Source organism: Polyodon spathula, chromosome 25, assembly GCF_017654505.1.
Source record: "Polyodon spathula isolate WHYD16114869_AA chromosome 25, ASM1765450v1, whole genome shotgun sequence".
Classification (NCBI taxonomy): Eukaryota; Metazoa; Chordata; class Actinopteri; order Acipenseriformes; family Polyodontidae; genus Polyodon; species Polyodon spathula.
The window spans coordinates 16,699,403-16,714,099 of record NC_054558.1 but is presented as its reverse complement, the minus strand read 5'-3'; the positions used below and the strand labels follow the sequence as shown (position 1 = coordinate 16,714,099).

Genomic DNA, 14,697 nt, shown 5'->3' with positions numbered 1-14,697 from the left:
AAATTAAAACAGCAACTATATTCTTTGGAGGGTACGGTTTTATTTCAAGACCACTTGAGTGTGTCTGCAATCTCAGTTTTTTAATAAGCTGCAAAAAACAAAACATTTACAGTAAACTAAAAATGATACATATTCCTTGCCTTGGAATATAAGCATCCTTAATAGAGAGTTCTCTTTAATTATAAGTGGTTTGCTACTGTCACTATGGCAATTGGATAAGTAGTTGTGGCCATAGCAACCTGACAAGGGTCTGACGGCAAAAGTTTTCAGGTAAATTTGGAAATGTTGGCTTTGAGCCTTGTTACACCACTAAGTGGCTGAATTGAGAGGGGTGAATGTTTTCTTCCCATACTCTGTTTCCAAGGTGATGGTATGTGCGTCTCAGGGAAGGCAAACACATAGTGTGGATGGTTCAATTGGAGTTACCGTGGCAACATGGAAGCCAATCACTGTGTACCACATTGATTTCTGGGATGAGGTCAAAATGACCCGAATACCTACGTCCACTCAGCAAGGACATTTGAGAGCACCCTCTAACTTATTTCCCCCGGAGAATATTTTTTTAAGTATTAGGAAGTCCAGGAAAATGTGTAACAAATGATATTCAAAGAAATTCAGTTTAAGTTCAGTTGAAACATTGTGGATGCTTATTATACACTGTTAACAATATTTATAAATGTTGTGTTCTTTTGAAGTGTAGATTATTTTTTCTCTTATTCCCAGCTGATCCCAACACTCTGTTCAGATCCAACTCCCTTGCGTCAAAGGCCATGGAGCAGTTTATGAAGGTATGTTCATGTTTACAAGCAGGGCGCACCTGAAAACACTTCACTGTCAACAGGATATGATGACTGAAATGTATTCTAAAAAAGAACAATACATTAGTTAGGCTAACTAATATTTCATCAGAACTATTACCCTGCACAAGTCTTAACCCTCCATTCTCAGCTATCCAGCACTGTCCTTGTCCTGCACCCCAATACTGAGAACCAGTCTAAACACTCCATTCTCAGCTCTCCAGCACTGTCATTGCCCTGCACCCCAATACTGAGAACCAGTCTAAACACTCCATTCTCAGCTCTCCAGCACTGTCATTGCCCTGCACCCCAATACTGAGAACCAGTCTAAACACTCCATTCTCAGCTCTCCAGCACTGTCATTGCCCTGCACCCCAATACTGAGAACCAGTCTAAACACTCCATTCTCAGCTCTCCAGCACTGTCATTGCCCTGCACCCCAATACTGAGAACCAGTCTAAACACTCCATTCTCAGCTCTCCAGCACTGTCATTGCCCTGCACCCCAATACTGAGAACCAGTCTAAACACTCCATTCTCAGCTCTCCAGCACTGTCATTGCCCTGCACCCCAATAACTGAGAACCAGTCTAAACACTCCATTCTCAGCTCTCCAGCACTGTCATTGCCCTCTAAACACTCCATTCTCAGCTCTCCAGCACTGTCATTGCCCTGCACCCCAATACTGAGAACCAGTCTAAACACTCCATTCTCAGCTCTCCAGCACTGTCATTGCCCTGCACCCCAATACTGAGAACAATCTAAACACTTAATTTCCAGCACCACAATACTGAACAAGACATTCTCAGCCCTCCAGCACTGTCATTGCCCTGCACCCCAATACTGAGAACCAGTCTAAACACTCCATTCTCAGCTCTCCAGCACTGTCATTGCCCTGCACCCCAATACTGAGAACAATCTAAACACTTCATTTCCAGCACCACAATACTGAACAAGACATTCTCAGCCCTCCAGCACTGTCATTGCCCTGCACCCCAATACTGAGAACCAGTCTAAACGCTCCATTCTCAGCTCTCCAGCACTGTCATTGCCCTGCACCCCAATACTGAGAACCAGTCTAAACACTCCATTCTCAGCTCTCCAGCTCTGTCATTGCCCTGCACCCCAATACTGAGAACAATCTAAACACTCCATTTCCAGCACCACAATACTGAACAAGTCATTCTCAGCCCTCCAGCACTGTCATTGCCCTGCACCCCAATACTGAGAACCAGTCTAAACACTCCTTTCTCAGCTCTCCAGCTCTGTCATTGCCCTGCACCCCAATACTGAGAACCAGTCTAAACGCTCCATTCTCAGCTCTCCAGCTCTGTCATTGCCCTGCACCCCAATACTGAGAATCAGTCTAAACAATCCATTCTCAGCACTCCAGCACCACAATACTGAACGAGTCATTTTCAGCTCTCCAGGACTGTCATTGCCCTACACCTTAACAATGCACACTCCATTCTCAGCTCTCCTGGACTGCCACCTTCTGTCTTACTCAATATAAAACCTCAGCTCTGAACTCCTGTTCTGAATTCTTGCTGTTTGGGCGCAGGCCGTGGGAATGCTGTACCTTCATGAAGTCTTAAAGCCCATTGTGAACAGGATCTTCGACGAGAAGAAGTACATCGAGCTGGATCCGTGTAAGATTGAGCTGAATCGGAGCAGGTAACCCTGGCGTTTTCCTTAGTAACATTCTCATCAGCCTTACAGTTTCTATAAAGAAATATTAAATAACAAATACAGTTATTTTAACATTATTTGAGAAGATTTAATTATGAAGATTTGCAGTAAGTCTGAAATGAAGCAGACTTTTTCAACAACTTTCCAGTAAGTTAAAAACAATTTTAGCAACTTAAAATCAAGCCAAGTTTTATATGCAGTTTCAGAATTTTTCTGGTGTTTTTTTTTTTCTGTTCTCAGGTCAGCGTGTTTTCAATCATACTGAGTGCTTCGTATTGCGGTTCCTCATACACTGTGCTTTCTTATGCTTGAAGGTGCTTTCACTTGACTTCAGGAGCTGTTCTGTAGTTCTGGTTGCCTGCCACAGGTGTATGCAACATGCTAGATCAGCCAAACATCTTTACAGAAGTAAGAGCCATCTTGTGATCTTCCACTTTGGATGAAGATTCTTTTCCCTTTGCAATAGTTGGGGCTGCTGTTCACTTCACATAGACACTGATCTAACACACACCTATGACAGGCAATTAGAACTAAAGAACAGCTCCTGAACTCCTAAACAAAGCACCATAACACAGAAAATGACATTTGAAGTCACTCTTTAATTAACAATTTAAGACCCCTCTCCCTCTCAGTATGCTTGAACGGACTGGTGAAAATGTCTGTATTTTAGGTTCAATTTATACTATATACTATAATAAAATATAGCTATTTTATGGAAACAAATAGTTTTGAATGGCAGTCAATGCACATATGATACATGCCCATGCCACTATCTGGTAAATAAATAATTCAACTGAGATTAGGGGTAGTGATGAATAGCTTGGATCGAACACTGGTATTCCCCAGAGGGAGAATGCTCTTTCTGGTTGCTAGGCGACAGATTCCCACCGATGAGAGAGTGAGAATCCATTAGACCATGGTTCATCCACACCTCCTGTAATTGTACTCAAGCGCTTTGAAGCTGAATCAGTCGAGTGACAAGAACCGGTTGTAGTAGTTGCTTAGCAGTAGTATCTTGAAAGTGAGAGTTGAAAACAGGTTCCCAGCTTAAAACATAACAGGATCATTTTTAAGCACACACCTAGTTGCCTTGCAGCTAAGTTAATGATTTGGCAGTTCTGCCCCTATGCTTTTCCCATGGTTATACTATGCATTTACCTTAGTTTACCATTGTTTGCCATGTTTTTAATATGCTTTATACCTCTTTACAATGCTTACCTATGCTGTACCATGGATTCACTGTGCTTTATTACACATTGCTATTCTCTATTACACTTTAATACGCATCTACTATAGTAAACATTTATAAGATATATAAGGTATATATCTACATGTTTTTTGGCTCATGCCACTTTCCTTTTTGCAGCTTTTAAAAAAATACCAAATACAAAACAAACAACAACTCTGAAATTGTGTGCAGTTGTTTCAAGCATAAATCATTTCACACTGTAATCAGAGTTGTTGGGGTTCATAAGGATTGCAATAATTATCATGCATTCGTAGGGTAGGTCTGGTAGTGTTACTGTTTCCATAACTTTAATCATGAAAGCATTTTAAACAAATTTAAAGTGGGTATCCATGCCTACCTGCGCTTGAAACTGTCACAGCATCTTAGCCTACAATTCCATTTGAATTGTGGAGCTGCTTTAAATGATCAAACAACAGCAGCTCTGATAACTATGCAGTTCTGTAATGCTAACACTGCATAAGATGCCCCAAAATATCACCTGTCGTCATCACACTTGTTGCTTGTTTTGTTGGTACTTTTTAAACAGCTGCTATTAGGAAAGACTCTAGGCTTGAATTGAAACAGCTAATAAGGATCCATTTTAAAAAAATAGAAAAAAAGATTAACAACATTGTTGGCTCTTCACATTCCTGCTGAATCGCTGTACTTGCCTTTGGTTGTGAATTATCAAACAGGAATGCGCTCTGCAATGAATGCCAGTGCTTAAAAGTAGCAGTATGTACACATAGGTAACCTTTATTTTTTATAGTTTGATGCGTTGAATGCATTTTGAGCTATATAAATCTTCTATGCAGTTGCTTTTTTTTAAAAAAAACAAAGAAAGCTATGTGCATACCAAACGTAATTCAGCCATTTAAAACATAATAGCTTTGTGAATAGAAGCCCATGCGTGCGTTCAGTTGCTAGTGAATTGTGTGCAGGCTGTGGTGTGCTAATGGTTCCTGTTGGGTTTCTATCAGGGTGATACACCAGGGTGTTAATCCTAGTGGCGTTCCTCCCCAGGCGCATCCCATTCAAGGGCTCGGCGTCAGAGGCTGAGGTGCGGGAGAGCAGCCTGGAGCTCCTGCGGGCCTACCTGTCCGACATCATGGACTCCATTGTGGGCTCCGTGGTCCAGTGTCCCCCTGTCATGAGAGTGGCCTTCAAGCAGCTTCACAAGAGGGTGGAGGAGCAGTTCCCTGAGGCAGAAAATGAGGTGCGGGAAGGGGGTGAACACGGACACAGGATATATATAAACTTACAGGACATGTCATAGTACCGCATGTCCATATGCAATAGGTCACGTTGATCAGGGCTTGAATGTTTCTATGTTTAGTTTTGTGTAGTGCCTGAAATGCTGTAATCAGTCGCTCACCTTTTAGAGTAATGTGTCTTTCAACCTGGTAATCGTGCACCAGGTTGCAGAGGCTTTGCTGATTAATGTGGTAGCTTTCCATTTATTCTTTATTTCCAACCAGCTGCAACCAAAAATAAGCACAGAAAATGTCAAGCCCCAGTCCTAAAATAGGTTTATATGATGGAAATGGTCAAATATTACATATGATTTTTTATGCAGTTCACTCCTGCACCATTTAAAGCAATATTGCCTGCTTTTTGAAGAGGGATGCTGCCTCTATAATTAGTTCCCGGCATTGTGCTCCCTACCTGGCATGGAAGGCAGTGGGCAGTGGCACTCAATGCTGCTAGGACATCTAAATAGCATATGAAAAGACCCCATTATCTCCTCAGACCCTTTGAGGAAGCAGAGCTATACCACAGATTCTCATTCACAGAGGAATAGGAATGAGGTGTGCTTCTATTAACCCTGTAGCCCTTCAGAGCAGCCCTGCAGAAGCTGCTAAGAATGGATTTCACTGCAGGCACACGCTCCCAGATCACAGGGGCTGTTTCACTGGTCTCCTCGCTGTGTGGCTTTGAGATGAGTTTGCTGAGCTTTTTATAGTAAAATAATAATAAAACAAAACACCAATTTTTCCCCCATAATTGCAATTATTGGTGTGACCATTGTATAAATCATATCATAGATCTTAGTTTTTAAAGATTTTTTCATGTACACCTTCTTTATATATCATACTAATCTTTGTAGTTTGTGTTACAGGGATGGAAATAAGATTCCATTGCATAGCAGTTTGATTCATTTCTGGTTTTACTTTGAGTTTAATATGATACACCTGAGCTTGTTACCTATACACTGTGGCAAATCAAGCTGGTATTAAAACCTGGACCGGGCGAAACTGCTATGCAATATGAGTCCATCCTTGTAACACAAACTACAAAGATTGTTGAAGTGTGATATATAAAGATGGTATTAATGAAAAATGTTATCACTTTTTTATTAAGGGGGTTTACCCTGTACAAGATTTATTTTATAGTTCATATGATAACCATACTTTACGCGAAAAAAATCTGTTCAATTTGACATCAACTTCCTACTGTCCTAGAACCAGATTGTCAACTTTCAAAGTTACCAGTTGCAGTGAAGTTTTATATTGGGAACCCCCTTACCCGCCTCTCCTCCTCTCCTGCTCCGCAGGATGTGAAGTACCTGGCCATCAGTGGATTCTTCTTCCTGCGATTCTTTGCCCCTGCGATCCTGACTCCGAAGCTGTTCAACCTGAGAGACCACCACGCAGACACGCGCACAAGCCGCACGCTGCTGCTGCTGGCCAAGGTGTGAGAACCAGGGCTTGGAAACCCATTACTCTCAGTGTCACAGAAACTTTCAGCAGGGACCAGCCGAGCATGGGTTATACAGCCACACCCTTTTACTGCAAAGGGAGAAATGGTCAAGTAGAGTCGACTGTCAGGGGCTCACCAATCATCTGGTAAAAAATAAGCTTTAAAACACAGTTGCTACAACAAATATGCCTTTATATAGTTTTAGGATATTTCATCATTAATGAGGGCGGTCTTGTTACTTATAGGAACCTGTAGCCCCTAACATAGCAAGCTAAAAGCCAAGTAAAAGCATATTTAAAGAAAAAATGTAACTCTTGGTCAGTAGACCCCAAAATGATTGCAGACGAAAATTAGTAAGAACAAAAAATAGCAATTCATATTACATGTGAAGCTAGTTACTTTTTTACAGTGTAGCACTCCTGTTGCTGTCCCCCCCCCCCCCCTCCCCCAGTCTTATTTCAAAGCTGGGCCGGTGAATGGAAAATGGAAATGGGCTCTGATGCTCTCTGCCAGTGGCTGCCCAGGTGTGGGGAGGACAATGGACTTGTGTCCCTTTCTCAGGGGTCTGGAGAGTTGTATCAAGGGCTTTGCTTTGATATGCAGAAGGGATAGAGATGGGAGGGAGACAGATTATTATTATTTTTTAAGTTTTTCCCCCCCAAACCCTCCAAGTCTGATAGAGCATTCATTTACAACACGCTCTGGCTTATCCAAATTGATCCATAATGCGAACCAGGTTGATAGCAGCTGTAGGAACCAAGCTCTAATATCCATAATCCCATGAGAAAGGATTTTATTCTAAATGTAATTACTGCTAGCAAATGAAATTCAAGGATCAAAAATCGACAAAGTATTATGTTTATGGGGTTACGGTGAAACAAATATATGAAAAGAAACACCTATAAAGTACATTTTCAGCACGGGCTTGTGAGCTTAAAACCGTCCAAACTGATTGCAGCTAACAAAATAACTCCATTTGTTAGCTGTCAAATTGTGAAATAAGCACATGTTATAAAGTATGGGTTTATGGTAGAAATCTTTTTGCAAGCCATGCTCAGTTAGTGTTGCACTTGTTTGGTCATTCCACGTGGAGGGTGAAGTTGTCCCACCTCTTTCAATGGCTTCTTTAACAAACCAGCTTTCCCTATTGACTGACATGCTTTTAGCTAATTAAATGTCTCCCTCCCCCCAGGCTGTGCAGAGCATTGGGAACCTGGGCCTGCAGCTGGGCCATGGGAAGGAGCAGTGGATGGCTCCCCTGCACCCCTTCATCCTTCAGAGTGTCAGCTGTGTGAAGGACTTCCTGGACAAGCTTATAGACATCGATAATGAGAATGGTGGGCACACCGCAGCCAGCTTCATCTCACACACACTGCAGCCAGCTTCATCTCACACACACTGCATCCAGCTTCATCTCACACACACTGCATCCAGCTTCATCTCACACACACTGCATCCAGCTTCATCTCACACACACTGCAGCCAGCTTCATCTCACACACACTGCAGCCAGCTTCATCTCACACACACTGCAGCCAGCTTCATCTCACACACACCGCAGCCAGCTTCATCTCACACACACCGCAGCCAGCTTCATCTCATACACACTGCAGCCAGCTTCATCTCACACACACTGCAGCTATCTTCATCTCACACACACTGTTGCTTCTGTCTGACCCATCCCAAATCATATTTAAACACGCTGCAGTAGCTACTGGAATCGACTTGAAAGGGATTTGAAATCATTTCTATCAGCAGCAGAACAATTTCAAAACGATTTTTATTGGGACCCATACCGCCCCTGTTAGGATTGCGGGCTGGCAGAACCCGATCTCCCCACACTGATGGGAAGTTACCCAATGAGCGACCTAGCGAAGGGCACAGGAGGCGGGTTTTAAATGGATTTCAGGTTCATTTCAATTGGGACCCAGGTAGGATTGTGGGCTGACAGAACTGTCTCAACTGATGGTGCAACTTAGCTAATGAGCATCCACTGCAAAGATGTGAGAGATGAGTTTTAAATATGCAACTGCAGATAAAGTATGTAGGCTGAATTTGTCAGGGCAGTGTTGGAGGTTGGTGAAACACAGAAGACCTCAAATCAAATAACAGCACAGATGGGAATCATCGGTACGCTGTACCTCTATACCAACAAAATACAGTACAATGCACTGTGAACCAGGGAGGGAAGCTGACACCGAAAACAATATACTATGAGAATGAACACAAAATAAGGAGTGTTCTGAGGTTCTGAGTGTTCTGTATTTGCAGACTAAAACATTAAATCACAAACCCCAAATAAAAGCTTACATCACAGATCAGTGAATTGTAACCATTAATAATGTTAGTGGTCCTGCATATTGATCTTGATCATATCGATAGGCCAAGCTACTGCACCTATTAGGCCAAATTTAATTTTTTATTTAACATCATGTCGTCAAAGAAACTACACAATTATATCACAAAAGTCTACCGGAAGCCATGCAGCAATTCTTGTTAGATTTTGGAATTTTTCGATTTTTATCAGTTTTTCGTTAAGTATACGGAAAATTACCAAGCGGTTTGTAATTCAGTATATTAACATAACATTACTCAACAGGTTTCAATAGACTTAATGTTAATTCTATTGGGTATGCTAAACTTTTGGCCATAGCTGTATATTAACCTGCCTCGTCACTTAAATTGCAGTTACTCTCTTTACAAGTGCTTTCTGTTTTTGACCTTATAACACGTTTCCATACAACACCTGTTTATATACATGCTCTCTTTCTTTTATAACCTGGTTGCGGATATAAAAATGCCCCAGTGTTCAGCATCAGCTTTGACTGCTGATAACAGTAAGTGACATTTATAAAGAGTCTTGCAATCAATACCCCTGGTGCTTAGCAAATTGCAGGTCCAGAGTTAAACAAACACTGATTTCACAGCTCCTCCCCGCCAGGTTAAAAGTAATAAAGTAGGTGAGTCTCTAGTGAAGCACCTGGCACTGCAAAGGCTGCTCAGGTGGAATAAAACACTAGAAAAAAAGAGCCCATGCTTTGTAAACGTGTTTTCACAAAGGCTTTGTGCGCGCTCACTACTACAGAACATTACCTCTTTTTTAAATAAATAACCTGTGCTTAATGTTCCATCCTTATTTTTTTATTTATTCAGTTTAAGTAAAGCAGCATTTTTTATTTTTAGAGAGATTAGGCTAGATTACAAACCCTGCCATATGTCCCTCACTTTATCATGGTTTCAAACTGACACTAGCCCTACACCCAGGGTTTCAGATCTACCCTCAATCAACTATATTATTTAAATGAGTTAAATACATTGCTTGTGACTGCTTCTGTCCATCATGCCAATAATACACTAAAACAATCATTCCAATAATATACTAAAACAAGGGAAGACAAAACCCAATCAAACGTTGAAAAATGCCATGGAAAACACTGGCGTGAAATTGACCTACAGAACAGGATGTGGTTCGGTACCTGAAAAGTGCAGCAGCTGTAACTTTGCATGATATTTCCATATCCCAAAAGCTGCTAATGCTAAGGAAGAGAAATGCTTTCAAATTACTTTTCTTTCCTCTTAGCTCTGTAAACCATTATTACTGAGACCCTTTTTATTGGCTTGTGACTATTTCAGTTCTTCGCTTTTTGCAGTGGACCAGTTGCTTTATGAACAGTACATTAAGACAGTTCACATGTATCAGTAATAAGAGACAATGTAAAATATTTAACTCTGTTCAAAAATAGACTGACACTTTTGTAGACTTTTTTTCATTAAGATATTATAGTAGAAACAGTAAGGCCATGCATTATAAAGTCCACTTTTTTTTGGTTTTTGTTCCCTTCGCTGGTCTTACTATAGAGGTTTCATTGTACAAGAAACTCATTTCCAGGTTCTTTATTTCTAGTCATGAGTGTTGCTGCTTGGGATTGCACTCGGATTACTCCTGCTTGAAGACTCCTAGTAATCTGAGATGGTTTGGTGAGAATCATTGATCCATTTTGTTTGGAGTCACATATCTTCAAATCATATTAATACTAGGATCGGATTGCTTGTTAACTGACTGTCTGGCAGGAGCACTTGCTTTGGATTCTGGTGACGGGACAAGAGCCAAGTTAATATTCAGAGCTCAACAAAGGCTTCCTGTAAAATATTTAGCTGCTACGTTTATTTCAGGGAGCTGCTGCAACTTTTGCATTGTACAGACTATTAAACAGCAGGCTTACAACATAGATAAGAGTCTATTCTTCCCTGGCTTTTATCGAGTGTCCACTTTGGGAAGGAATGTGCAAGAGGTTGAAATGATTCTTTATTAAATATTTCATACTAGTCCCGGCTGCCATCTGCAAAGCTCATTATTACTCTAAGGGGGGAATGGAAGATCTATTTAACAATTGGCTCTTGTTATTATAGGGAACTTTTTTTTTACCTTGTCAGTAAAGAGATGCAGAAAATTCACTTCTGATGTGTGAAAGAGAAACTTGGTACGGGTAGAAAATATCTTCTTAAGTTATGAACTCTTCCTGTTTGCGCTTTGTATCGTTTACTGTTTGTCGTCACATCCTGGTGACTTTTTAAAGCACCAATGAAGCTTCAGTATACACTTTCTGGTGTCTTTATTTTATTAGGACCTTTCTATGCAACTGGCTTTGTCATCTCACTGGTGTGGGGCGTGGTCTTGTGGTATATCCTGGTGTGGGCATGTTCTCCTGGTATGCCCTGGTGTGGGGCGTGTTCTCATGGTATACCCTGGTGTGGGGCATGTTTTCCTGGTATACCCTGGTGTGGGGCATGTTCTCCTGGTATACTCTGGTGTGGGGCATGTTCTCCTGGTATACCCTGGTGTGGGGCATGTTCTCCTGGTATACCCTGGTGTGGGGCGTGGTCTCGTGGTATACCCTGGTGTGGGGCATGTTCTCCTCGTATGCCCTGGCTTCCTTGATTACTCTGGAATGCTGAACAAATATCATAGTTTACTTAAACATTTTTCCATCCAGTCAACCCAATGTTGCACGTGTACACTGACGTCCAAGACTACTTTCAAGATAATAAAGCACAAATCCACCGTGCTAGAATTGTGTCAATGGTTTGAGGATCACGACAGAGACGCCATGGATGATCTAAAGTTTGTGTTTTTACAAAAATAAAATGAGATAATGTACAGTATAAAATAATAAAATATATTAAAATAAATACATGGATAAATAAATTAGATACCATGATGCCTGAAGGTTTAAATAGAGAGGAACAGTAGATTGTTACATCCTTAGCTATATAGAGAATGACATCACAAAGACATTAGATTTAAAGAGAAATAAATGTGTGGTTACCATGGCATCAAAAGCCTATAAATACCTCTAATGTTTGTTTTCAAACACATTTTCCCTTGACAAAGGGAAACATACCAAAACGTTGAGAAGTTGGCGCTTTGAGCAAGAACATATACCGGTACATACATACATACATACATAAATACACACTAGAACAGAAATGCTGCCCCTGCACTTGACTCATCCACTTTAAATGTATTTGAGTAAATGTAAAGAACCACACAAAATGATTGCAAACATCATCAAAAAAGTGGAGTAAAAACACAAAACAAAACAAGAGAATTATTTGAAGCAACTTAGTCTCAAATTCAGCAGTGAAGAACTTTGATTTGGTAGCACAAAAGACTCATTTACAATTGATTTGGAGAGACTCTTAAACATAATAAATACTACCTTAGGGATCGTGCTTACTGACATGTACAGAAAAGAAAGAAAGGAACAAAAGCAAACAAATGAAAAGATTGCAGTGTATCATGACAGCGTGGGCGTTGGGAGTCTGTACTGGTGTAGCACGCGAATGTGACATTTGAATATTGTTTGAGTGGAAGGACAACTTGTCACAGCATGTTGACACATTCAGAGAAAGATGTGATTGATTGGCTTTCTGCAACAGGTCAGCTGCGACTGTCTGTGATACAATAAACTTGCAAAATTGTTACAGGATGGCCTTAAAATTGGGTAGGCGGGTGGCATCCTGGGTTAAAATGGGCTTGGGCCACTGTAGCATGTCTGTTGCGCATCACAAATACAAATCTTTAAAATCTTAAAAGAAGTTGACAACGTTAACCCCAGACAATACTCTAAGCACAGCACTGAATCCAGGACCAGAGGACACCAGAGCTGGGAATTAAGTGGAAACAGACTTAGGAGAGAAGGTAAGAGACACTTCATCACACAGAGAGCGGGTGAGGGGATGGACTGGGTTGCCTAGCCATGTTGATGGGTATCACTGGGTATCTTTAAGGCCCAGATGGTCCTGAGTTAATGTTATTTTGACCGGATCTCTTTATGGAATCTGTGTTGCATTCATTCAAATCCTACCGCAGAATCACTGGCCGAATCGCACTGTTCCATCTTACACCTCATTGCTAAGCAGATGCAGAGGCTGATCTGAGGAAATTCTCAGATTTCAGCTGCTGAATGTAGGTTTGAACATTGTGCTTGTTGTATAAAGAGAACACTCCAATGTTCATGGAGTCCATTGGTTATTACACTCTCTTCAGTGGCTTGTGTGTTATTCAGTTACAGCAATCTGAATGTTCATGGCGTATCCTCAATGTGTTATTAAAACAAAGAATGCAATTCACCTTAACATTGTTTCTTATAAGATGATATTCTTATATATTCTACTGTACAGACTTTGTTAAGGAGTGGCATACCTTATTCTGCCATCTACCACAAATACACATAAAGATTGACAATCAATATTGATTTAGGGGGAAAAGCACAGAAACACATCTTGTTGTTAAATTGCAGTACAGCTCCATCTTGTGGCGGATTCTGTGCAGTGCAACGCCGTGCATAGTACACCCCAGCTAATGTTTTACCATTAAAATTAATGTTTCTCCTTTCGGTTTTCTTTCAGTAACTGTGGTCTAAATTACCAGAGTTATTCTTTGTCTTGTTTAGAATCACTTTGTTTATTATTTTGTGTTTCAGTCATCACATCGTGAGGGGCCTAGTGTTGGAAGGGGACAGGTTAATGGTTACATGTTGATGTACATGGAGAGAAGACATGCTTGATAATTCTAAAATCATCAAGATAACTGTGATATTAACCAGCCATAAAGCTATTAGACAAATATTTGAACAACTGTTTCAAAAATCTAGCCTTGCCTCCTAACAGTCAGAATCGCGTGGTAAATTAACATAAATAATACAGTGAGTTTGCCAGGAGGCCTACTGGCTTTAAAAAAGAAATATATTCAATAACCAGCATGTATTCCCAGTCTGCATTCTGAATCGAACCCCCTCTTCTCTCCCGCAGTGTCGGAGGTGCACCAGCGTGCTGTGTTCCTGCCCTCGGTCACGGTGAAGGAAGGCTACCTGCACAAGCGCAAGGCCGAGAGCCCACAGCTCCTGACACGCTTTGCCTTCAAGAAGCGTTACTTCTGGCTGAGCAGCGAGACGCTGTCCTATGCCAAGTCTCCAGACTGGCAGGTGAGTCCCATTCAAGGGGAATCCAGTTCAGTTCAGTTGAGTTTTTAAAGAACTGGAAAAAAAAAACACAAACTACAGATCAGTCTCAATAAGGCTAATATTCCCTTTTACATAGATGTTCGTTGTCCTGTAGCCCTGTAATATTGTATACTACAATTCTGGCAATACATTTTATGCTTCATACTAGGTTCCTTACACTAATAGGTTTCTTTGTATTTTAAATGAGATGTTCATTAGCGGAAGGGCAGCCCTTTGAACGTCCTGGGGAAGAGACACTCCATACAAAGGAAAGTTCTTTCAGCATGCATGCGCTTTAGACTGTATTAGAAATTAATTGATGGGTTTTATAAGCCAAAAGATATTAATCTAATGTTAAACTAAAACCTCAAGCCTATGTGCTAAGACCCTCTGTGTGTATAAGATGTGCTTATTTGCATCTGTTTCATACACATTACTGCAGGGACTTGCCACAGATGCTCTTAAACTGAATCTATTTCTTAATGCTTCTGCAAAAAACAACTGATACAGCACTGTCAGCCAGGACAGCATGGATTGCCAGCCGTTTAAATTGCTTGAGGGATACGAGACCGTTCCTCATGAAACATTTGTGCAGTCTTGGATATGAACGCACCTGCCAATCATGCTACTATCAGTCCTCTGTGAAAGTTGCTCCGGTCTGCTGTCTTGCCCATTGGAACTGAATTTGACTTGAATCAGGGAGATACATATTTTATATAATACAGGATTCATCGCTGCGCGGATGGGCAACACAGCAGATCAAACAGACCGGATTGCATTG

The 14,697-nt window shown here is 41.1% G+C and overlaps 1 protein-coding gene across 1 annotated transcript in view; it reads left to right on the top strand.

Moving 5' to 3' along the window:
• The window catches only part of LOC121299568 (rasGAP-activating-like protein 1), a 48,337-nt gene that overhangs the window by 26,560 nt on the left and 7,080 nt on the right, over positions 1-14,697 (top strand). The window contains exons 11-16 of the mRNA XM_041227356.1: positions 724-788; positions 2,357-2,469; positions 4,736-4,928; positions 6,267-6,404; positions 7,605-7,749; positions 13,726-13,898. Of these exons, the coding sequence (XP_041083290.1) occupies positions 724-788; positions 2,357-2,469; positions 4,736-4,928; positions 6,267-6,404; positions 7,605-7,749; positions 13,726-13,898 (827 nt within the window). The remainder of the gene's footprint in view (positions 1-723; positions 789-2,356; positions 2,470-4,735; positions 4,929-6,266; positions 6,405-7,604; positions 7,750-13,725; positions 13,899-14,697) is intronic.